This window comes from Melanotaenia boesemani, chromosome 3, assembly GCF_017639745.1.
Source record: "Melanotaenia boesemani isolate fMelBoe1 chromosome 3, fMelBoe1.pri, whole genome shotgun sequence".
NCBI classification, from domain to species: Eukaryota; Metazoa; Chordata; class Actinopteri; order Atheriniformes; family Melanotaeniidae; genus Melanotaenia; species Melanotaenia boesemani.
Window position 1 is genome coordinate 33,411,923 of NC_055684.1, and position 24,064 is coordinate 33,435,986.

Below are 24,064 nucleotides of genomic sequence, written 5' to 3' on the forward strand. Positions count from 1 at the left end.
ATGTTCTATGTAATTATAGCATAGATTCTGAGATTTATTCAATTTAACTACTTTTTCTTTTAAGTTTCTTCTCGCCATCATCATTTACTTGGAAAAAAACAACCATACTGGCTTGATTCATCCAACTTGTGCTTTTCTTGCGATGACAAATGAAATTGTCCGTTTTTAACAAGATCTTAGTGACACTGAAAAATATCAGAATATGATAAGATCACACTTCAGTGTTCAGTAAACAAATCATGCCTCCACAGATAATTGCTTATCAAGAAGTTATAAAATCAGCTGAAGGTTTTTTGGAAACCTGAGGCATAAAGCAGCAGGATAAAAGTACATATGGTTCATTGGGGAAGATGGGAGATGTTTATAAAACTACTGTAGGGTTATGCTACTTTAGCTGTTGCTTGTTGGAAAGGTTGGAGGACATCTGCTCTTTTATCTGAAAGCATGTGGGAGATTGAGATAAGAGAAAAAAGCAGATGGTTTAATGGTCTGATAGCAGCTAAATAGAATACAAGCTACATTCAGCTAAAGCTTAAATCCTTGCATTAGCAGCAGGAAACATAGTGCATCGTGATGCATGCTGGGAGCCAGAACAGTGATGTGGGAAATTCTCTGGGGGGTTTTTGTTAAGCAGACTTGAGGGGTGAACTTGAAAGAAGCTAACCACTGCTATATGTTGGGGTGTGGGGGGACACTGACCTAATTCAAGATGATTTTGAAACTAGGAAACAACTACAACATGTCAACATAAAAGAACTACTGTTCAGGTATGGGGCAAAATAAAAAATGTGATTTCAATCCAGTCTTTGTGGCATGTATTTAAAATCACTTGTGTATCTTGACAAACCAGTTCTGCACGATCCAGATGTGTAATGCTGGTCTATAATCACATTAGTTTTGCGTTTAGCTTGAGTATGGGTGTCCATTTGATGATCCTATTCTGTGTACAGGTTTAGTTCAATGTAGAAAATGCAAGGACACTTAATAAATACCACAAACACATTTTATGTTCATCATTTTACTTAAAATTGCATTACACCCCCTCTAAAATGTTTCTTTTCTTCAATTATACAAATAAGCTGTCAGATTTAAAGTCAGAAAAAATGACTAAATGGCATTAGGACAGTCCCCATTTGGCATTGCATTTAAATGTTTCAGCAAGATGAATACAGCAACCCAATTAGATATTTTTAAGTTATTAGTTTTTGTGAAACAGCAGTTTTTAAAATAACTCCAATACCAATTTGTGAAACTAAAAGTGTTATCCAGTTTACATTTAAATGACAAAGTATATACAACAAACATCTGTGCAAAAGGGTGTTTCAAACCTTGAAAGTTTAAAAGTGCCAAACAGCACTGTTCAGAAAAAAATAAAAGATTTAAACAGAAAAAGCAAAATATAGTGTGAACAAGGACATACCTATATATTAGTTTTATCTTTCTCTCCGCCACTTAATGAAAAAAAAAAGATACAGAAACAGCATAGCGGAGAGCAGGTGGAATGGATCTTTATCAGTCTGATCACATAACATCTGGCAAATCTCTATTGGTATTTTTTCCAAATATATACAGCTAAGCTAATCATACGTTGTATACAGGTAAAATGTATAATATACACTCTGCCTTTTGATTTTCTGCATCCTTTGATGTAAAGAACCACGTGGCATTGATGAAGACAGCAAACAGTATTACCCCAAAACAGAATGATACCATAAAAACCAGCAGACTCTTTCCACCATCGTAAGAGAGAGGAGATTCATCCATGCCCTCCATGTTTGTAATGCACAAATATTCATGAAGGAGCTATGTTTGCAGTCATCAGAAGGGGGCAGCACTGGCTTGACTTTCACAAAGGTTCTCATTCCCAGTGAGGTTTCACCTGTTATACAATCCAAGAAAAGTCCCACAACGAGGCCTAACCCATGACCACACAGATGAGTCCGTTCCCAACCTGCAGACGTCCAGTTTATCATTTCAAAAAAACAACATAGAAGGCCATGGCTAAGCAGGAAATCGCCACGGCAATGTGAAGTCTCGTCCCAATTACTGCCGCTGAGAATGAAAGATGAAATGCGTTAAGTATATTGCAGGTTATCTACAAACAAGTATAGCAAAGTAAGGTAGAAGAGCACAATGCACAAAATGTTTACAACTTGGAGCTGCAAGTGTTCCCTGACAGTCCCAAGTGTGTGTCATGAAGTGAAACAATAGCTTTTTTTTTGTAAACTAACATCAGGTTAAAAAGGAAAGCTATGACTGAGGTTAAAAATCAAGACGAAAATTTGGAGAAAAGTAGATATTTTTAAATTTAAAGAGAAAAACCATGGAGTTTGCATGTGTAAATAATGTCAAAACATTTTTGTATGAGTTGCCCGTCATCAACCCAGCTAAGCGTGTGTTTAGAATAAGAACAGGAAATATACGTTTGTTTTTTTTAAGTCCTGTCAAATAATATTGCTTGCTATGAGTTAAGCAACCTTACGACAATTTGTGGTTAGGCTTTTGTGTTTTTTTTTTCTATGTAGCAGAAGAATTAAACCTACAGAATGGTTCTTTACACAGAAACCCCGTTCACTTCTATCATCTGCATTACTCTTTCATAAATCCACTTTTGTTACAGTAAAAGGCATCATCAAAGAAAGTGGTACACAAGCGGAAAATTTTAATGAAGATTTGGCTTATACAATAAGCTATTCTTGTATGTTTGCACATTTGTTCCACCAAAACAGGTTCCTTCCTGACACCGTCTTGCAGGTGCACTGTTACCACATCCTAGGCTTTGCACTTTAAAAATTATATTTTTATATTTTATTAAGTTTAAAAATTCTCCCAAGTAGGGCTTTTCCCCATGGCAGGAATTATTCTGGATAAAACTCATTGTTTTCTAACAAAGCAGGGAAGATTAACCTGGTTAAGTGAGATAACTCTGGGAAATTCAGTAAGTATTACAAACAACGAGGCCCTACCTTTTTACAGTTATAGGTACTTTTTGCCTGTCAATCATTACAATGAAGTTGATCATGTTATTTTGTTGCCTCATCTATATGTTAGAACATAACACAAGATGCAAAAAGTAAATTCTGGATATTAAATGACCATTTACTTTATAACTCATAACCAGTGTTTCATTTAAATTTCAATAATGCTGAAGCTCAGAGCAAATTACACAAAGTGTAAAATAGGGTAATAGTACAGGATAAATTATATTTGTGGCTCCTAAACACAAGGATGTGTTGTCATCACATTTCTAAAGTAAACTTCTTTAGGAAGCTTGTGATAATTACCTTTGTAGAAGACACCCCACACCCCTTTCTTCTCTGACAGCAGCCAGCTGTTGAGGCGAGGGACCTTTTTGAGGTATGCACATGTGCAAATAAACAGCAGCCCAAACACCAGTATGCCATCGAAGGAGTACACTGTGGAAGAGCACAAGGACAACATCACGTGTGGACCGAGTGCCAGTTACATTTATACAGTACATTAATTCCCCCCCAAACAATTAAAAAAGCAAGCTAGTTTTCAAACACAGTTATCCAGTAGTTGGACTTTCTCTTTCACCAGCGTGTACTAGCTGTATTGTTGAGTCTACCCAGTTATCACGCATTCGCAGCAACGTTAAAAAAATGTAAGGCTGGCGTTCCCAGGACAGTAGAAGGAGGGGGTGTTCAAAGTAAGTCCTCGAGGGTCGATGTCCTGCAAATATTACATGCTTCTGCAAACCTGACTCAAATTAAATGGACCAGTTAATGGAGTTCTACACAATGACTCATTAATTTGAGTCAGGTGTGTTGGAGAAGGGAAACATCGAAAACTTGCAGGTTTGTTCACCTCGAGTCCTCGAACTTCTAGTATTTGTAACCAGTCATTCCTGTTTTCTTCTTTAATACAGCTGTGTCTACCTGGATATCTTAATCTATATAGTCTTAGTCCCACTTTGCCTAAGCTAGTTAGCAAACTGCCATGTAGCCCAAGAAAAACACGAGAAACAAGTTTTGTATTAGATACGGTAAGTTTAGCATTGTGGTTGTAACTGTAGACAAATAAGTACTGTAACGCTGTTTGAGACATATACGTATTGATTAAGTTCTTGACATACCAGCAGTACAACCAGGGCCACGTCTGCAGCTAAACTAGCCTCATCTAGCTTTCCATCATAGAAGTAGCCTAACTTAGATGCCCTGTTATGCCGCAAGCCTCCGGATAAAGCAGTGTACCTACCATTTGTCATATTTGCAGTTAACTCTTTGACGACGTTAAATCACTATTTATCCCCCTAAATTAACAATCCATTATATATTGTTAAAGTAAAGATATACTGTGTTGATGCCTGCGTCGCAGTACTTGCTGACATTTCCGTTTCCCTGAACACAATCTTTTTTTTCTTCGTTTCATATTCGTTGTTGTCCAGCTGACATTACTGCCACCTACTGGCGTATGGTGTTACAGCACCCCTAGCTGTAACTCAGTCAAAATAAACTTACATCATTGATTTATGCACAAACGTTGTATTTCAGCCTCAAATACTTTTGTTTACAATGTTCTTACATATAAATGTGTTTTTTTTTTCACCAAAAAATACCAACAAAAAGGGTTGGGTAAAGCTGCTGTGTAAAATGTATGAACGTTTTAGCAGTTTTGTTTGATATAGGATTTCAACAGCTCAACAGTTTGAGACTTTTCTCTTATTTTTAGCTTTATAATATGGTAGATTTTTAAAAATGTGTTTGGACAGCAGGCAGGTTAGTTCAACACATACTCATTAACTACAGAGCCACATTAGGAGCTGAATGTGGTTTTACAAGAGTAATGTTTATTTAATCTTTTGCTGTCAAACAGTTTGGGTCTTTCTTGAGATTAACATTGTCTGGTTTCCACAAAGTGTTTCTTTTTATTTCAAAATGACCACATGTTAGAGGAGAAACACTAAATGTTCTTAATTTTAACATTAAATATGTTGCATTTGAAATATAATTAATGAAACAAGGGCTTTGAATGAATGGCAAATCTGTTCAGTCTGTTTACTTGCACTTGCTGACTTTTTTTTAAAAAGGTTTGTACTATAGAGGGAATGCATCAGCAACAAATGGTCAATTCAGAATGTATTTGGGCAGAAAAAATATTAATGACACAGTCACCTTATTCATAATGTGGCTAAGGCAGATGGAGGCAGCACTAGTAAGTGGATAATCAAGAGACAATTGAGAGACAGGTGAAATTGCTAACCTCTGTTAGAGCTCTGCACCTGGACACAGCACTGGTAGTTGCAGTGGGAAGGATAAGGATTAAAGTGACTGCTCACAAATACTTCATATGGGCTGAGCCTTCTCCACCTTACTCCCAATGTAAAGCTCCATGGAGCAATTTGGATTAATGGTGGTAACATGTTTAAGGAATTTGATCTTAAGCATTGCATTATGGGAAAACGTGAAGACACAATCGTTTCAGTACAGATGAATGTATTTACTTCACTTATTATCAGTAAAAATGTCACAATGTTTAAACTTAGGTTGTCCAAACCTAAGTTCACCTGTATTTCTCAGCAACATTCTCATGTATCAGATAGCTGATGATTTATAGCTAGTACTGTCACTACTGCACATGTTCAGCATCATACTGACATGTAAAGTTTGCTGTTTGCTATCATCTGAGCAAAAAGGGAAGGTTTAGTGTTTATATCTAAAATATATATGTTGAGACCAGTTTTTTTTATATTGCTGTGTTAGTTTGATTTAGTTTCTGGACTAGAAGCAATTTTAGCAAATAAATGAAAAGAGAAAATTACAAAAACCACTAAGTAAATGTGATTGTAGAATATTCCTGGCTGATAACAAATGGATCCACAAAGCAGAGACACAATGGCCACAATAGTTTTGATCCCAGGCTCTCATGCTGGATTACCCCAACTGTTACATTACATTATCCTAATCTCTGCATATGCTGCTGCTCAGAGACAACAGAAGTTTCTCCCCAGAAGGGAACAAGAGTAGAACAAAGGTTTGTGAGACACTTAATGAGATTTGGTCACAGGACAGTGTGGCACACCTGCTCTGATCAGCCTCATTGTAGCTGAAGCTCACCGTGCACCCTGACCACAGCAGAGAAACTCTCCTACTACAATTCTTTTGCACAAACTTATGCACTCTTTGTGCAAAAGTCTAAGTTTTTTTCCAGCGATGCGTCTCTACCAGAACACACAGGTAAGATTATTTTACTCTAATCACTTCAGAGCTGTTTGGTGCAAATCTTAAAATTAGTAACTGATTTAACCAACCATTGTCCAAAACAGCTGACTCCAGTATTCCAGTATATGTGTCTGGATGCTGGTAAAATGGTTTTTATGGAGAGAGAGAGAGAGAGAGAGAGAGAGGAGAAAAAAAAACTAAATGTTGTAATGATGGAAATTAATCCCCATATATTCCTAACATTAAACTGGAAACATACATAAATACAAAAGTTTTTACATCTGATAAACAAAAGTTTTGTGGACATGTGACATGTGATAAACCAGCTGTTTTGTGGCAGTTCTCCTTTTATTTAATATTTTTTCCAACATTTTAGACTTAAAGTCATTGTAACTTTTTTTCAAAAAGTTTTACATTATCGGTTTATTTATAAATTCACTCTTTTGACACTGTTGTTGATGTTGAAAATAAATGCAATCACTAATAAAGAGGCTAATATTTCAATTACTTTAAAAAATTAAACACACTGATCAGTCTAACTGTTTTTGGCTCTGAAGAAAATGGTGGACATTTGTCTTTTTCTGAGGTGTGAACATACAAAATTTGACCCAGTTTCTGTCGACAATAATAAATTAAGTGCTTTCATTTTTTCCCATGTGTATAACTAGGAAGACTGTGTGGATGAACATGTTTTTGGTTTAATATTACATGTTTTACAAATGGTACTGACGAACTTCTGGTGCTCATTTAGGTGTCACAAAAGATGGGCCTAAGAAAGAGAAACGGTAAGATGAAATCAAAGATAAAAACCAGTAAATTTAAATAAACAAATAAGTCACGCACTATTTTCACACGTGGCAGAGGGCAATAAAAACATACTGTTGTTTTATTTTCCTGGAATATCTTGCTCTGCTGCTCTGACCTGTACAATCTAACTCGAGTTCATGTTTATCAGACAGACATTACTCCTGGATGATCCCGCCTCACCAGGTGATTGAAAATCAACAACAGCAGGAAGATGACCTCATTAAACCACAAAAGCTGATAAATCCCGTCCTGGCCTCTCTCCAGCGCAGAGCTCTTCACCAGGAGCTGTTATTCTGTTACAGACGGTGAGAAAACACTGAGCTCTATATTTGCTTACATGTGATCAGGTTTCATCTGCAGCAGGTGCATGCAGTTCCTTGTGCATGAAAATGTCATGAGGTTCTAAGCTTCTACCAGGACTTTTATACCTCAAACCACTTTCAGGATTGTGAATTTGTTATGCTAAATATTTATCAATCTTTTCTTTTTGTGTGAGATTAAGTGGCTTTATTTCAATGGTTTTGGAATACAATCTTTTTTGTTACCGTTACATGCACACAAATAAAAATCAAGATCAAAATAAAAACAAATATTAAAATAAATATAGATTACTACTGAATTTGGGTCATAACTCTTCACGCCTGCATTTGAGTTGTTTTGCTTCCTCGGTCAGTGAATCCTCTTAGTCCAGCTGACCGGGGTTGTGACCATGGATAAGCAGTATGTTCAGGTTGTGTTTAACAACTGAGTCAAAGGTGCAGCACCCTCCAAAACATCCCTGCTGATCTCTCAACAAACACAGGAGATTTCTCTCTCCTGTTGTTGTACAACATGGGGTAAGGTGCTGATCACATTGGAGTGGGTCATCCACTAACTGTCAGGTTGGCGATTTGATACCTTCTGTGAATTACTGTACAACTTCTATTACATTTCAGTTGTAATGAGTGATGAGTAGCTTTCCAAGTAAAATATTCCCTAGTATATGTAGGTTATTCTAATCCACCTCTCCATATCTGAATGTCTCTTCAGAGGCGTGCTGCCGCGAAGAAAGCCGGAGCTGCAGCGCGTATATGAACACAAGAGGAGAGAGCAGCACAAGAAACAAGAGCGAGCTCTCCATCCTCCCTCTGACTTAGAGATGAAACTGTGCATAAGACTACAGAAAATGCAGCTTGTAAGTCTGATAGTTGGGGGGGGATAATTTAGTATATATTTAGAAAAAACAGGATATTGTTAATGAGGATGTCCAATCACCTTTATGTTTCCTGTCTTGCAGTATGAACTGGAGGAGAAGAGGAGGAGGGAAAGCCTGAGGAATGTGCCAGAGTTTGTTCATGTGAGACAAACTTTAAAGTGTATCCCAAATTCCTCCTAATAACTACCAGAGCTATGGCTCAAATAAAACACAGCAAGTGTGACAATTTTCTTTGTTTGATTGGTTATAAGGAACGTCGGTTTTGATTGGGAACTGCATACATTTCGAAATGGAATAATCAAAATTTAAAAGCATTTGTTAAAACTTTTTTGGAGATGAGCTGCAGGGTTTGCTTGGAGAACAGGAATAAAGAAATGAATAAAAACCTTTCATACATTATATACAGGACATTTTAAAACTTCTATTTTGAACATTTCATCTAAAAAAAAAAAATGGTTGTGTAAAGACATCTAGCAAAAATAATCTTTACAAGAGAACCCTTGCTTAATACGAATGCAGAAAGTAAGGTTATTGCATTCTGCAATGCAATTATATTATCAAGTCCTCTGAAGGGTAACTCTGCCTTTTCTCAACAGGGATATAATCACACTGTAACCCATTTATTAAACGATTAACATGGACATTTATAAGTAATAAGAACACACTTAACTGTTCAAATAAATCACCTAGAGTGGCTGAGCATGTTTGAATACGATCGCAGATCCCCAGTCTGTACTGAATCTGAAAGAAAAGAATCTGGTCACTGTTCACAAAAAAATGTGACAGCATAAAAAAATGAACCTATTTGGGGCTCCAACATGTCAAACTCTTTAATCAAAGCTGCTCCAGGAAGAAATTTCACAAGTTTCAAGACACAGCTACTGACATCACAGAGAGTTTAGGTTGGAAAGCCTCACGTCACATCAAAAGACAAACAATAAAGAATTATTATGGGAATTAAAAATGAGGTTTTCTCGCTTACAAAAAGCAACAAAGTGCTGGGTGTGCTGCTAAAAAAAAAAACATTCACAAATGACTTGATCTCGCTGCACAGTAAACACATCGACCATAACTCACCAGTGCGGCTGTGGCACTGGACGTTTTAGTACCATTGCAGACTTCAGTATGAGGAATAAGAAGGCTGGTTAAACAAAATACATCCAACCATTTTCTGGTACACATTCTTTGAAAAATTAAAAGCAAGAGTTGGAGTATTGTTGTTCATTAACAAAAGCATTACATTTAGAAATTAAACATTTCTTGTTCATTAACTCTGTCAGTTATATTTAGTAATACAAACTGTTTCTACAAACAGCAACTACATCCCCTGCACATCCATCCATCAACTGAACCAGTGTGTTGTGTTTACTGCAAAATAAGTTAACAATAAATAAAATACAAAGAAAAAAAATAAAAATCCTGCTTTAACATAAAGTAGACATCATGGCAGGGTAAAAATCTCCTGTAAGTGTTTCTTTGTACAATTTACAACACTGAAATAAAATTAAAGCCTATCACATTGTGTTAGAAAATACCAAGCTAGGAGTACAGCAGATGAAGCGCAAAACAGGAAAGAAGTAGGCCACCAAAGCTGAAAACTGGGGATAACAGCCAGGTCAGGGCTAGCAAGTCAAAACGGACACAGAACTGGTGCTGGCTTCCAATTCCAAATATGAGGAAGGACAATACTGTAGTTCTTGGCCAGTTCTCCATGTTAAACAATTTGAAGTTGTATAACTATTATTTAATTCTATAATAAAGCTACAGCCCTTTTAAAAGCCTATTTCTGAAAACATTTTCATTTGTATATTATTACACCACATTAAACTAGGTTTAAATGAAAAACACATTTGTATTTGGACTTATGAAACCTACTAGATGATCATGTTTCATACCCAGGGTCAGGTTTAAGGAAACTGGTTACTTGGGTTTTTCTCCTTCCAACCAGATGTTTTAAACTTCCAAACGCAGTGGCAAAAAATCTACAGTAGGTTTTTGGGCTAAACCTGCTGTAATTGGAGAACAACTGATGTGCATCAGTCACTTTTTATGTTTTCACAAATAGAACATAAGTTCTAAAATTACATTTATAATATCACAACTTTTGCTGTAATATTTATAATCAGTTGCACAACTTTAAATAGTCTAACAATGGAGATCAGATAAAAATTTGAGTCTTCCTAAATTGGCTAATAATATACATCACATGAAAGCAAACTTCCGCCTTGTGGAGAGACAGCAGTTATGGGATCCCGTCTTTTCTTTGGCAGCACTGTGAGGGTGGCACACTCCAGTCATACACATAAGACAACCGCAGCTTGACCTCTTCCTTGCAGAGCCTCCCGTCACGCTGCAGAGTCTGATGTTTTTCCAACATGTCCTCCAGGCTCTGTTTATGTGTCACCAAGTATTTGTTGTTGCAGCCACGTGATTTATACTCTGTGTCAAAGCGTGGATCATGTGTCCGCCGAACATCTACTGGTGCCAGCCAGGCGCCCAGGGACACATCCTCACTCTGCCATGTCTTTAAGTATCCTGTATTTAGATGCACATAATGTACCAGGTCAGCTGAAAGAATGTAGCCACCACCCAGCGCATAGGGTAGGTAGTAGTCACAGAGCTCCCAAGAACTTTCACGCCACTTCCCAGCTGTTTTTACTCGACCTCTCCCTGAGAAGAAGCCCCAGTACAAACGACTGGGTTCCTTCCCCTTTAGCTCCTCTTTAATGAGGTCTAAGCGAGCAAATGTGTCATCGTCTGCTTTCAGGACAAACTTGAAGTCCACGTTCTGGTCCAGCCAGGAGTACATGTGCAGCAGCTTCAGTGTTAAGTTCTCATAAGAATCTTGCAATTCAGGAAGTAAAAGCAAGTCCTTGTGCCGTCCTTGCTCTGTGTTCAGATTCTGAAGGTCTTCGTTTGAAAGGCTGTGAGTTCCAACCACAAACAAGGCCAGAACATCTGTATCCCGCTTAGAAAGCCAGGTACTGCGGATAATACTCCTGCGTTCTGTGTATTTGGGTCCCGTTGTAATGAGGATCACGAGGAATGCTGACAAGTCTTTGGATGTGGAGGGGGGATTGTGCTGCTCTGGACGAGACTGCAAAGAATTACTGTGAGGGGCAAAACCTGGAGGATCCCATTGACCCTGTTTCAGGGTTTCTGATGTACATTTGGCCAAGAAGACAAGTACTACAGCGAAGCTGCAAACTGTCCCAATGACCAGAGCTGTCTTGTGGCGGCACACCAGACGGAACAGATTCATGGTGCTGGGGAGAGTGAAGAACACAAAGGACATTATTATTCATTTAAGAAATATATATTTGATTTTCAAACATTTAACAGTAGACTTTGATATCAGATTTGAGAACCTGGCTGTGAAAGAAAATAACTCAACTTGGGTTTGTGTATGTGCGTTTTACTGTCATGACAAATACTTGCATGTAGGTTGTAGCTGGTCAGCACACAGCACTGTATATTTGTTTTAACGCGTCACCGCTGTTTTTACACGAATTGCAAATAACAACAAACATTTTACATGCACTATTTAAAAATCTGTCAGACCATTAACATATTACATTAAAGTGAATGATGTTGCATTTTGCGCTGAATAACGGAGAATGTTAGCAAACAAATCTCAGAACCGCTTATCTATACGTTATCCATATGCCACCTTTCCGTTTAACACAGCAATTGAACTCCACACCATCTGTGTCACAACGATGTTGTAAGTAGTTAAGAATGCAAAACGATATGTTTTCTTACCTTAGGTTATTAAAAAGGTCCCCTAATGATGCAGCCAAGGCGGGCCAAAGACAGCAGATGCGCAGGGCTAGCGTTAGCTACCGAGATGAAATCATCTGCGCACTTTTTGAGCTCACTCCACCAGATGTAAACACACACAGTTTGATCATACTGGTCTTTGGAAGAGAAGGAAAAAGCAGTACGTTTAGTGGTGTCGGTCAGGCGAATTACAACAAGCAGTTCGTTGGGTAAAGTGAATTGAGTGTATTCATTCCATGCTTTTAAAGTGTAAACTCAGTTCTGGGTGGCTGTGACGAAGAGGAAACGGAAATGTAGCCCCGATAGAGGGATATAAAACGATTTTTTAAAAAAGTGTAGCAAAATATTTTTTTGTATTTCCAGAAACAAGCCATGAACAAAAACTAGGCACATTAATTCAAGCCGAAGCAAAAATGTCCATGTTTTTCTTAAACTGTCATAGAGTGATGAAAAAAGACAAAGAAAGTAACAGGGATTCGAGAGGCGCGTGCACGTTTGTGTTCATTTTGGATATGAGAACAGAAAACAGTGAATGAACTAAGCAGGTATGAATCATGGATCCATGGTATGAATATGTTGGTAAAGATCTGACGAGTATGCGCATTATGCGGTTTCAAAATTGTACTGATCTGAGCGAGACCGGATGTGAAATCTTTTGCTTCAAAATTAAAGCTCAAAAGCATCCGCTGACATATTGTGCTGTGTGTGAATATGTGGGCTACACTATGTGGAGCAGGGAGGTTATGATAGCTGTTTCTTCCTCTTTACTACTCTCAGACTTTTTTCATACACTCTCTCTCTCTCTCTCTCTCTCTCTCTCTCTCTCTCTCTCCCCCTCACACACACACACATGTTAATCACATATTAATACAACATTTTCACAGGCTGAGAACAGGGGAGAACATGTTCTCATATGAAACAGACTGCTCAGATTTGCAAATTTTCAGAATCCCATCTACCACCTACTCCCACCATCTCATAAGATACTATCCCCCAACATTACCCTTGAAAGAAGAACAAAAAAGAAGAAAAATGAAGGGATTTTTTTCAAGGACAAAAAAAAATACAATAACATGATCATTAAAAAAATCATTAAAAACTCAGGTATCTGTCTCCTCAGGTGTGATATTTAGTGAGTCAGAGTTTGGACATGACCAAAACATATGACAGAAGATTGGCTGCATCTGTAACACTTGGATAAATTTTAGACAGACTATGATTAGTATAGTAAGCCTTGTATATGAGTTTGCACTGAATCCACCATGTCTGGCACAGGTAGAGCATTTGTGTACCAACTCAAGAATATTGTACCCTGATATTAATTGAGCTGTAGTTCTCATTCCCACAAATTTTTTGTTTATTGTGTTAAAACTGAAATAGTGGAGTCCATGGTATTACAGATATGGGAAATAATATCTCTCTGACTGAAGTTTTACAATAAGAATAGTGTCTGATAAAGTTTGTGGGGGGAGGTTTGGGAAATTGATTCCTTTCAGATTTTAACTGTATTTTTCTTGTCTTACTATCTAAATGGTAGTAGGATATTCTTTTAAAATGTCCTTTGTCGAACAAATGTACTAAATACAAGTGCTGGAGGATCCAACTTCATAATAATCTTCTTTCAAAAATATTGTTTTAACTTCCACTACTGGAACTGTATAAAGTGATATAAAATTATTATATAAAAGCCATGTTGCTTGCTTATTGGAGTTTATGTTTGTACAAAATTCAGTTGGTGGGGTACATTTGCATTGTGTGTTAGAGAGAATGATTGATTAGGTGTGTTTTTAAATTGTTAGGCAGTATAGTTGGGTATGTGATGGGTTGTGTGTTTTTAATTTGCAAAACTGATTGTTTTTAATCATGTGAAACCCATTGTGCTGCTTTGTCTGTATGAAAACTGCTTTATAAGTAAAATTTGATTTGACTTGATGATTTGCTGGATGTGATTTGTTTTTTATTATGTTTTTCTAGGTAAAACAGGCTATAAAAAGTAAATCTGTCATAGACACAGATTATGGAAAACAGTGTTTTTCTGCAATGTCCCTATTATCTTACAATTGATCAAGACCTTAATTTTATGCCAATTTCACTGAGGAAAAAATCCCATTCTTCTGTTATTATTTTTAGGGTCAAACGAACAGGTTTATTTTGAAATTCACAGCCGGAAGTTTAATGTTTCGTTGCTAGCAACAGTTGGCCTGACGCTGACGGTTTGCTAATGTCCATCATCTGTACAGGAAATTATGGCTTCGTCGTAGGAAAATAGGTGCATGTCATCTGTACTTTACCTTGGATCTCAACGTTAATAAACCCGACCATGTAAACGCATCGCTTGATATATTTGTCCGTCAAAGGATCGCTAACTGTCGTTACGAGGGACGGGAAGGTTAGCAAACGATGAGGGGTTGTAGCACCGGCCGGGTTCCTGGGGCATGTCCAGCATTGCTCGCCATCTTCCTTTTAATTTTGATTGTACATGTGGTGAAACCGACTACTGAGTCTGACCCGTACAAAATCCTGGGTGTCAGCAGGAGTGCCAGTCAGGCAGAAATCAAACGGGCTTACAAGAGCCTTGCTAGAGAATGGTGAGTGACAGGTGTCCCTTAACACTATTAGGCCGTCCCCCCTCGGCTGTGTAGTATCAGCCCTGTTTGTTTAACATCATCACCTAACTGAAATGTTAGTTATCACTTAACCTATCACAAAGTGACCCAATTTACAGTTTTAAACAGAGAATATTTTTTACATAATTTACTTGAATTATGTGGTGACTTGAATCTTTGGATTTCTTTAGGCACCCAGATAAGAACAAGGACCCTAAAGCAGAAGACATGTTCATCAAGATTTCTAAGTCATATGAGGTGGGTCTAAAGGCTTCACATCATACAACACTTGAAAGTTTGTTCCTTTCTTTTTTTTTTTTACTTACTCTCTTTTGCTTTCACTATCATTGTTTATTTAAAAAAAAAAAATCTCTTTAAGAAATCATAAATGAACTCACTTCTGTTTTTTTCTTTTGCACACAGATTCTGTCTAATGAGGAACGAAGGTCCAACTTTGACCGCTATGGTCAGATGGATGAAAACCAACCTTTTGGCCAGTCACAGCATCATGGTTTCCGCAGCTTCCACAACAGTTTCTACTTTGATGAGTCTTTTTTTCATTTCCCCAGGTACCTTATGTCGGAACAGGTTTCTTCTGGTTTCTTTGCCAAATAATTTTGGTCACTGGAAGCATATTTCTCCCAGAAAACTGTGTTCAGCCCATCATGTATTGAATTTATTTAGCATATTGGGACAAGCAAAAACTGCTCTTTGCCTTCCTTTTTATTGCAATGTTTTTCTAGAGCATAATTTCAGCCTTATAGCTTGTTTGGAACAAATTAGTGTTGCAGGCAGTTTTCTGTCAACCCATTTCTTAAAAGAGCATCTTACTGGATTAATAATAATAATAAAATAATAAGAACAAACAAACAAGAAAGACTGTGTTTTGTCTATATCACTGTTCCAGGTCCAGGGACTTTGCTGACAGCAAGTACATGCTTCACCATGCTCAGTTTAACAGCGATGTCCTCCCAGACAGCTACAAGAGGCCGTACCTTATTAAAGTGACTTCAGAGTGGTGCTTTGCATGCATTCACATTGAGCCTGTTTGGAAGGACACGGTGCTGGAGCTGGAACCTCTGGGTAAGACTGTTTTTGTGGAATACCCATCTGTATGTTCCGCTTTTCCTGAAAAAGATGAAAGCACAAGGCTGACGTTTGCACACTTCTGGATTATGAGGACAAATGTAGCTGAAAATTCTGAGATGCTTTACAAAGAGGTGGCCCAAAGAGCCTGCAACTTCCTTACTAATTCAGTAGGGTCTATTTGTTCTTCTTGGTTTTCCTGGAGTAAATCCAAGTAAGAAATGTAAATAATTTAAACTACACTTTATGAATACCAACGTTTTTGCTTTGAGATACATTAGAAAAATAGATCTACATTTTAATTTCAGTAAAACAAGCCTAGAAAATGTATTTTAAAACAAGTCAGACATTGCAAGCAACATTCAAATCTTAGTTTCAGCAAGTTTTTTACAAACTTACATGTCCCTCATCTACCACCTCATCTGGCTCCTCTTGATGTGGAGGAGCAGCGACTCTACTCTGAGCCCCTTCAAGATCACAAGCTTCTCACCCTATCTCTTAGGGACAGCCCCGCCACCCTGCGGCGAAAATTCATTTCAGCTGCTTGTATTTGCAATCTCGTTCTTTCGGTCACTACCCACAGCTCGTGACAATAGGTGAGGTTAGAAACATAGATCAACCCGTAAATCGAGAGCTTTGCCTTTTGGCTTAGCTCCTACTTCACCACAACAGACCGATGCAAAGTCTGCATCACTGCAGATGCCGCACTGATCCACCGGTAGATCTCCAGCTCCATCCTAATTACTCATACCGAAAGCTGCTTTTATATGATTTGAATTTCACTGTGTGGTTATAAACCACATTTATGACCACCCGTTTCCATTCACATCTGGGTGTTTACCAATGCAAAATTGGACCAGCTTGTACCTCCTTTCAACTTACAAGAGATTGGCATTCACCAGTTTAAGAAAGATACAAACAATTTTGCAGGGTTTTTGTAGAAAACTTCTTATGTACAACTTAAGAACAAACTTAAGAAGGTATCTGTGGATGACGTCCAATTTTCTTTAAACTATATAGTCCTAAACCATAAATTAAACAAATCAATACATTTCACTGCTTAGTGGTGGCTTGACCTGAAGAGAAATAACAAGACTTTTCAACTGGGCTTTGTTTTGATTTGTTTCTAGGTTTAAATTGATATGTAGAAAAAAAATTGCTCTGGACACAGGGTGACCAAGATTTGCTTGTAAAATTAAACAGCAACCATTGAGGGACTTGGCCACATTTTTCTTCGTGTTCACAAAGACTCATTTGAAAGTAAAATCTCTGCCAGACCAGAGAATGATCCCACCAATTCACTGTCTGAAGTCAGCATTTAGCCCACATTTTTGTGTTACTGATGTTCTCAGGAAGATGACTGCCCCTGCTTGAAGAAACTTAAAATATGACCTGTTCTCTTTAATGTTGTATTTACATTTATTTTAAGAGAGAATGTGTTTTACTCTACACTGTCAAGTCCAATAAATCTGTTATTGTTTTTACTACACCAGGTGTGGGCATTGGCATTGTGGATCTGGGCTATGAGCGTCGCCTGGCCAACCAGCTGGGAGCTCACCGCGCTCCCTCCATCATTGGGCTGGTGAATGGCAGGTTGACCTTCTTCCATCAGGCTGTAGTACGGGAGCTCCTGAGACAGTTTATTGAAGATCTGCTGCCTCAGAAACTGGTGGAGAGGGTAATCACATCTCTCATACATACACTCCCACCACAAATTTCAACTCATATTTTTCAAAGAAATTTATTGACCAGTAATTGCTAATGGGCCATATGAGTTATTTTTTAAAAAAAATTTCTGGACAGTTATTATGCCATTTTTTTTGTTGTTTTTTTTGTTTGTTTTTATTTGCTGATGGAAACATAAGTCTAATTACAAACTATTTGGTCAGTAAAACTGCTTTAAACGTAGTTGAGCTCTTTTTTTTTCTTTCCATAGCTGGAGCATACCTTTGAACTAAACTCTGCTATTTTTCCAGATAAATGATAACAATTACAGGGCTTTTCTGGATAGTTGGCATCTGGAAAATAAGCCCAGTCTTCTCTTGTTTGACCAAGTCCCTGTTGTGCCACTACTATACAAGGTAAAGCCACCTGCAGACTGAGAATTTATTCACTTAAAATAAGTTTATCACAACTTACACTGTGGATAAGTTTATAGTATGGGGACTAAATGATGGTACCCTCCATATTATAGGCTCAGAAACATGGCTGCACTTTCGATGACAGAACAAAGGGCTCTTATTTTGAACTTAGTTCAATACTCTTGTTTGTTGGAAACTACAACATATTTATTTCAATTATTTTCTATGGCTTTGTGTCAACTACTGTCTTATTTCATTCTGCAGTCCAGTTGGTTTGCAGATGTAAGTTATATCAGCAGTCATACTGTCAGACGGTTTTTCTAAGTTTCTGATACTGTCCAACTTACATTTTTTTATTGTAATACCCGTTCAATAACCATCTTTCAACATATCTTACAGTGCACACTGTTTCAGAGCTGTGATTGTTAAATATTGTCACACCGTTATGTTGTTGGTAATGTTTTGAAAAGATGAACACAGAGCAATAAATGAAGCTAAATATGTTAATAGAATATAGACATCTTTCAGTCTGGCTTCTTTAGGTAGAATAATATTCATAAATCTGGTGTTGAGGATTTCTACCAAACACAAGAATGGCTAAATTACAGTTTGGTGGTGAAGTTTTTATTACTTGAATAATTTTTTTTATTTGCTGATTTTGTGCCCTGCAGTTAAAATGGCCATTATTTTTGCCCTGATCTCTTCTTTAATTTAATGTATTAATTTTTGTGCCTTTCATTTTGCCACCTCCAGCTAACTGCATTCGCCTTCAGGGACTATATTCGCTTTGGCTATGTGGATCAGGGTGAAACACACAGCACTCAGCTCGTGCGGCAGTTCAACATTAATACCTACGCTCCCACCATGCTGCTTTTTAAGGAAAACACAGAGAAGCCTGTTGACGTCATCCAGGTACACCCCTGCATTACCTGTAGCCTACAACTTCACTACTGTTAAAGAATAAAAACGTCCTCTCCTGTTGTATCATAACACACTTGCTAATTTAACCCATTCACACACACCTTAAAAACTTTCTTTTTCAGGCAAGAGGGATGAAGAAACAGATCATGGATGAGTTTGTCTCCAATAACAAGTTCCTTCAGGTGCCACGGCTGGTCAGCCAGAAGCTATTTGATGAGCTATGTCCTGTCAAGCAATTCCACCGACGGAGGAAGTAAGGCATTTTTAGTTGTAGCCAACAGTCTTGCAATAAATACCTTGTATATGAAATTTGATTAGAAGATATGTCTTTCTTTCTTCATACATCTTCCTATCTATTTCTGCTGTACTGATAGATGGTAAAAAGAGAGACTTGATTGTTTTTTTGGGCAGTCTCATAGCATGCTAGTTGTAAGAGGCTGGAGTCTAAACCGAAGAGTTGTGCAGGAATTGGTTGTTGCATTGAAATTAAATAAAAATCCTGTAGCAGGTGAATTTATTGTGAATGCTTTGCAGGTACTGTGTGCTGCTAATCACAGGGGAGGATGAAGATTTTCTTCCAGGAAATAAGGCCTTCTTGGACTTTGCCACTGTGAACAAAAAAGAAGTGCTGCGGTTTGCATACGTATACCAGCGTAAGCAGCAGCCTCTTTGTCAAGCGCTTCTACACAACCAGGCTGCAGTCTCACCTCAGGTCAGGGGTCTAATCACACAATGTGCACAGTGAAACAAACATTTTAAATAACTTTTTTTTTTCCTGTTTGTAAACACAATATATAAACCTCAAGGAGGAGTTAGGCTTTTCTTTCACTGCATTTTCTTTTGCAGGACATACAAACGTGGAGAGTATATCAGATTTAATGTTTTAGATTTCCTGTTTGTGCCGTCTAAAGTTCTGCAACGCCTCAGTTTTCAGTAAAAGTGCTTTGTAATAACACTGACAGGTGGTGATTCTGGAGAGGCGGAGCCAAACTGGCCGGGTCTTTTACCGCTCTGTGAGCGGTGGCTGGAATGGCAGTGAGGAGGACAAGTACCGCCTTCACGAACAGCTGGAGCTTCTTCAGAAAGATCCTACTTACCTGAGCTCAGACACCACCTTGCCAGAACTCAACAACGAGATGGCCCCTGTAAGTAACAGCAAACCCACACACACACACTGACTTTAGTTTCCAAACCACCTGACCTCTTCTGCTTAGATGTGTTTTTTTTATCAGTCTTACTTTTTCTCCTTTGTTTCCCTTTTCAGATTTTTATTATTCAGTGGATGAATGCAGCTTATGATTACATCCTCCAAATATATGATGACCTTCTCTACTCAAACTGGTAAGACAATACTGAGTAAGTCTGCAGAATGGAATGCAAAGAGACAGACAAATACAATGGGTTCTGCTGATAGATATGGAAATCTGATCATAAGCTGAATCATGCTTCTGTATCAAGATCAGTGTGTACTTTATGGTAGCTCTGTAAGTACTTATATATTTTTTATGTTGAGGCTAGGTTGAAGACTGCTGACTGTGCATTTTCCTAATATTGTTGCAATAACAGTTTTTTTTTCTCCCTTCAAGGCGAGAGATGATGCCTATTCTGTCCTTGATCTTCTCAGCTCTCTTTATTCTTTTCGGCACTGTTATCATTCAAGCTTTCAGGTGAGAGGCAACACTCCATCTGAGGCATTTTACTCACATATTGAAATATCTTACTTGGAATTGTTCAAAATGAAAGTTCTTGTACTTAAGATGAGATCTACAATAACAGTATTAATAAAAAACAGGCTGACATACTCTTTAAATTTTTTTTTTTTACTTGATTATTCTGGGTTGCCATTAAGAGTGAGAGCTTTTTATGTCTACACCAATTATTATTATTTTTTGTTGTGTATATTTTCAGTGAACCAAGTGAGAGTAAACCACAAAATGCAAAGCCAAAGAAGCAACCCACAACAGAAGCTGAGGAAGAAGCAGCAAGCAGAGCAAATACCTTCAGGTAATGTAGTAACATCAAACAAGCACAAGGTGGACACACAATACTGAGATATGTTTCCCCAGGTCAGCAACCAAGACATTGATCACATGGGCATTTTAGATGGATCATTGTGAAAGACACTTGTAGGGTTATATCAGTACAAGGAAACAGAAAGTAGTATGCTCACCTCTGATGTAAGCTGCTGTTTTTTTTTAACCTGTCCTGTCTAGCATCATAGCAAGCGGAATGATAGTCTGGTTGCTGTGTTGTGCCGAACAAATTTGCTTTACCAAGGGGAGGTTTATGGATATAAGGCTCCTCTTGATAATCTGATTCATTTATTTGTTTATTTACTGTTAAATTCCATAATTCAAAGTAAATAATTATGTAATCTTGCTGGACCTTACTGGAGGTGACAGTAAAAGAAGGAAGACGGCAAAAAGAAGCAAAAGGGAAAGAAGAAAGAGGAAACAAACACACCACAGATAGAAGGCAACACCCCTTCAATCCAAACTGCTACATTTGTACAGAAACACAGCAGAAAATTTCCTGTGGCTTTTACAGGAAAACAGAGCTGACAGTGATCAAGAGTTCCTAAAGAATAACCAAATAAAAAAAAACATATCACAAACATATCACAACAACCAAAGTACCAGATACACACTCACAGAGAAAAAACAGAAATATCTCTTAATGTATAAACCCACTGGACAACTCAGTGACTGTGTCAGCGTGCATGAGGAGTGATCAGTGATGAGGAGTGGTGAGTGAGATTGTGCAAAAGCGACCACGCCTCCACAGAGGCTAGAGGCAGACTAGGGCAGCCCAGAGACCCGGGTCATCAGCAGTTATCCTAGAGCACAAACCCAAGCTACCCAACATTGAAGGTGACCCCGGTCCCACCCAGAGGGTGGCAGAGGAGAGCCCCAGCCAGAGCCCACGGCGGTCACGGGGCACGGCCCCCCCCACCAGGTACTAGCCAGCCAGGGCAGCCAGAGCCAAGGGCCCAGGGCCCCAAGAACCCAGAAGCAAGCGCAAAGATGTGACCTTCAATCGCATCTTTGCTATACAGCTGGTCGAGCTGGTTGATAAAAATCACAATTGTTCCTTAAGGCTCCTCTTATTTACCTTCAGATGAAAGTATTGATGCTTAAGACTACTGTTTTTGGAGCTGGTCACTTTACATAAAGCCTTCATCCCTAATCACTCATAGCACAAGCAGCCACAAACTCTGTTAAAACTTTTTGTTGATATACTTTATGTAGCAAATCTTTGTGATTCTTTTGCATGAACATTTAGACACAAAACGCTCCGACCAATGGAGAACATTTTTGCAGATATGTGCAAATGGGTCCAAAACTAGGCTCCTAACCTAAAAAGACCTGAACATATACTCACTGGAATTGAACCAGGCCTAATTATTATTTGAATGCTTGGATGCTGGCCCATTTAGAGCTGAGAAGTTCCACGAGAACCCATCCTGAAAATAGAGTTTGGAAATTGAATTGGCACCTATTTTTCATCTGATCTATAAAATTATATTGATGCCTTGTTTTTATTGCAGTGCTGCTTATGTTAGCTGTTAAACATAATATGACAGAAGTCTGACCCTTGCAGACTGACTGTGACTGTGAGATCCACAGTATGAGAACCCACCCTGGACTCATGTAATTCTGTTGGACTATTACAGATTTCTGGAGTGTATCCCCTTGTGAGGTTTAATTAAAAAAAAATTATAAGAAAAAAAACAACTTTTAGACTGGATTCTTGAACTCAACTTAGTTATAAAGGACAAAACCCTTAATCCACAGAAACATGATTTATACTTTTCTTTGCATCACTATTGACCTTGCATCCTTTTGTGTTTCTCGTTGGTTTATGCAGCCGTCCTCCAAAGAAGGACTTTGTGGAAGTGACTGAGCTAACAGACATTACATACACCAGTAACCTGGTCAAGCTGAGACCTGGTCACATTAATGTTGTCCTGGTGCTCACCAATGCCTCCAAAAATGTTTTGCTCAGGAAATTTGCCAAGGAGGTTTTTTCTTTTTCTGGGTAAGTTTCAGTATCAAGTACTTGAGTACTAATTTCTTATTGCCTCTTTATTTCTCATAAGAAACACCAAAATGGCTCTTCGTAATAATTATGTACTTTAGTATTTTTGTGCCTACTATGATAAGTCTCATATTTTCAAGTGTCAGTCCTAAACCCTTTGTCTACATACTTACAGGACTCAGACCCTTCACTTCTCCTTCCTCAATGCTGATAAGCACTGTCTCTGGATGCCCTCACTCCTTCGCTCAGCCAGTGCTGCTGGTCAGAGTGTGAGCCATTTAGATGATGAGGAGTCTTCAGACTACACTGGCCACGTCCTGGCCCTCAATGGCTACAAGAAGTATTTTTGTCTCTTTAGACCCGTCTTCACAGGGGACGATCCAAATGATGCCTCATCTGAGAGCTCATTTTCCTCTGACAGCAAGAGAAAGTCCCGCTCCAGGTCCAGGTCTAGCTCCCACTCCCGATCCCGATCCCATTCCTGGGAAGATGGTGCCATACCCAAAAGAGGCTCGAGTAGGGCCACTAGCATAGAAGTCCACCACAAGCTTGACAGGCTGGGGCTGTGGATGGAGAGGCTAATGGAGGGAACCCTGCCCAGATTGCAGGTCCCTGCATGGCCAACACTTGATACCACCAACAGCTCCTCCACAAAGAGCTGAGGTCAGAGTAGGAGAAGTTGCACCCCACTGTTTTGCCTCCTGATTAGATCTTTAGCAGAGAATCTGCAGAGCAATGTTGTGCTTTTTCAAACAATTATTTAAGTTTTTTTTTTGTAAATGTAGATGAGCACTGAACTGTTGACACCTTTTGGGTGGTGCTGGTGAGCACCAGCGACTTGCAGAAGGATGTTAGGATTGCAAAATGCAAGTTTTATTTTGCTTAATAACATCCAGTCAGTGCGCATCCTGCCAAGGTGCTAACTGTAGCTAGCTCTGTGAGTGTCTTTGTTTATTCAATAGGTAAACTCATGCAGAAGGGCAAATATTTTTGCTTGTTTTTCTGCACTACGTTAATTCTTTAAAACACATTCAGCATCCTCAGTGTATTTAAGTCCAGAAACATCTTTCTGAGTAACGTCTCTAAAGTTTGAATTTATGATTTTGTTTGATGGAGAATCTGCTTTCTGTGGTCAGATCTGCCCATGGGCTTCTGTTGGAAACGGGTTACCAATAGCCTGAAAACCAGCCTGTTGCACTGATCTCAATAATAATTTTTTCTCATATTGTGCTGCAACAATCACCTTTGGTGGTTCCTCCAGAGTTTTCATTTGTTTGTATTTTTTTAAATATAATTTTGAACAACTGTAATTATAATTAAAAATTGACTCACTTGTCACTTCTTAAATGTGACTAATTTTTTTTCTTT

The 24,064-nt window shown here is 38.3% G+C and overlaps 4 protein-coding genes across 4 annotated transcripts; 2 read left to right on the forward strand and 2 right to left on the reverse strand.

Moving 5' to 3' along the window:
- Positions 1 to 1,436: 1,436 nt before the first annotated feature.
- tmem167b (transmembrane protein 167B) lies at positions 1,437 to 4,380 on the reverse strand. Its single transcript, XM_041980865.1, has 3 exons — positions 4,219 to 4,380; positions 3,285 to 3,416; positions 1,437 to 2,052 (listed from the first exon to the last, which is right to left on the reverse strand). The coding sequence occupies exons 1-3, from the start codon at positions 4,226 to 4,228 to the stop codon at positions 1,970 to 1,972; spliced, it is 225 nt and encodes a 74-aa protein (XP_041836799.1). The 5' UTR covers positions 4,229 to 4,380; the 3' UTR covers positions 1,437 to 1,969.
- Positions 4,381 to 5,707: 1,327 nt separating this feature from the next.
- On the forward strand, positions 5,708 to 8,364 carry LOC121636978 (protein FAM107B). The gene is made up of 5 exons (XM_041980842.1): positions 5,708 to 6,197; positions 6,934 to 6,967; positions 7,138 to 7,294; positions 8,019 to 8,163; positions 8,266 to 8,364. Exons 1-5 carry the CDS (start codon positions 6,135 to 6,137, stop codon positions 8,362 to 8,364), a joined length of 498 nt encoding a protein of 165 aa, XP_041836776.1. The 5' UTR covers positions 5,708 to 6,134.
- A 637-nt stretch (positions 8,365 to 9,001) lies between these two features.
- Positions 9,002 to 12,276, reverse strand: b3galt6 (UDP-Gal:betaGal beta 1,3-galactosyltransferase polypeptide 6). The gene is made up of 2 exons (XM_041980864.1): positions 11,947 to 12,276; positions 9,002 to 11,450 (listed from the first exon to the last, which is right to left on the reverse strand). Exon 2 carries the CDS (start codon positions 11,444 to 11,446, stop codon positions 10,427 to 10,429), a length of 1,020 nt encoding a protein of 339 aa, XP_041836798.1. The 5' UTR covers positions 11,447 to 11,450; positions 11,947 to 12,276; the 3' UTR covers positions 9,002 to 10,426.
- A 1,873-nt stretch (positions 12,277 to 14,149) lies between these two features.
- LOC121637241 (dnaJ homolog subfamily C member 16-like) lies at positions 14,150 to 23,632 on the forward strand. Its single transcript, XM_041981272.1, has 15 exons — positions 14,150 to 14,552; positions 14,762 to 14,828; positions 14,994 to 15,139; positions 15,478 to 15,653; positions 17,150 to 17,334; positions 17,633 to 17,737; positions 18,491 to 18,649; positions 18,781 to 18,911; positions 19,193 to 19,370; positions 19,621 to 19,803; positions 19,923 to 19,999; positions 20,245 to 20,325; positions 20,567 to 20,662; positions 22,526 to 22,696; positions 22,872 to 23,632. Exons 1-15 carry the CDS (start codon positions 14,365 to 14,367, stop codon positions 23,356 to 23,358), a joined length of 2,430 nt encoding a protein of 809 aa, XP_041837206.1. The 5' UTR covers positions 14,150 to 14,364; the 3' UTR covers positions 23,359 to 23,632.
- The last annotated feature ends 432 nt before the right edge of the window (positions 23,633 to 24,064 follow it).

Bases quoted from the DNA above. Each gene is read 5' to 3' on its own strand.
- LOC121637241 (XM_041981272.1), top strand. From the start codon at position 14,365: ATGAGGGGTTGTAGCACCGGCCGGGTTCCTGGGGCATGTCCAGCATTG. The intron at 20,000-20,244 runs GTAAGACAATAC...TCTCCCTTCAAG, and splicing joins GACCTTCTCTACTCAAACTG to GCGAGAGATGATGCCTATTC. The intron at 20,326-20,566 runs GTGAGAGGCAAC...GTATATTTTCAG, and splicing joins GTTATCATTCAAGCTTTCAG to TGAACCAAGTGAGAGTAAAC.
- b3galt6 (XM_041980864.1), bottom strand. From the start codon at position 11,446: ATGAATCTGTTCCGTCTGGTGTGCCGCCACAAGACAGCTCTGGTCATT.
- LOC121636978 (XM_041980842.1), top strand. From the start codon at position 6,135: ATGCACTCTTTGTGCAAAAGTCTAAGTTTTTTTCCAGCGATGCGTCTC. The intron at 6,968-7,137 runs GTAAGATGAAAT...CATGTTTATCAG, and splicing joins GGGCCTAAGAAAGAGAAACG to ACAGACATTACTCCTGGATG. The intron at 7,295-8,018 runs GTGAGAAAACAC...ATGTCTCTTCAG, and splicing joins CTGTTATTCTGTTACAGACG to AGGCGTGCTGCCGCGAAGAA.
- tmem167b (XM_041980865.1), bottom strand. The intron at 2,053-3,284 runs GTAATTATCACA...TTTCATTCTCAG, and splicing joins GTGGGGTGTCTTCTACAAAG to CGGCAGTAATTGGGACGAGA.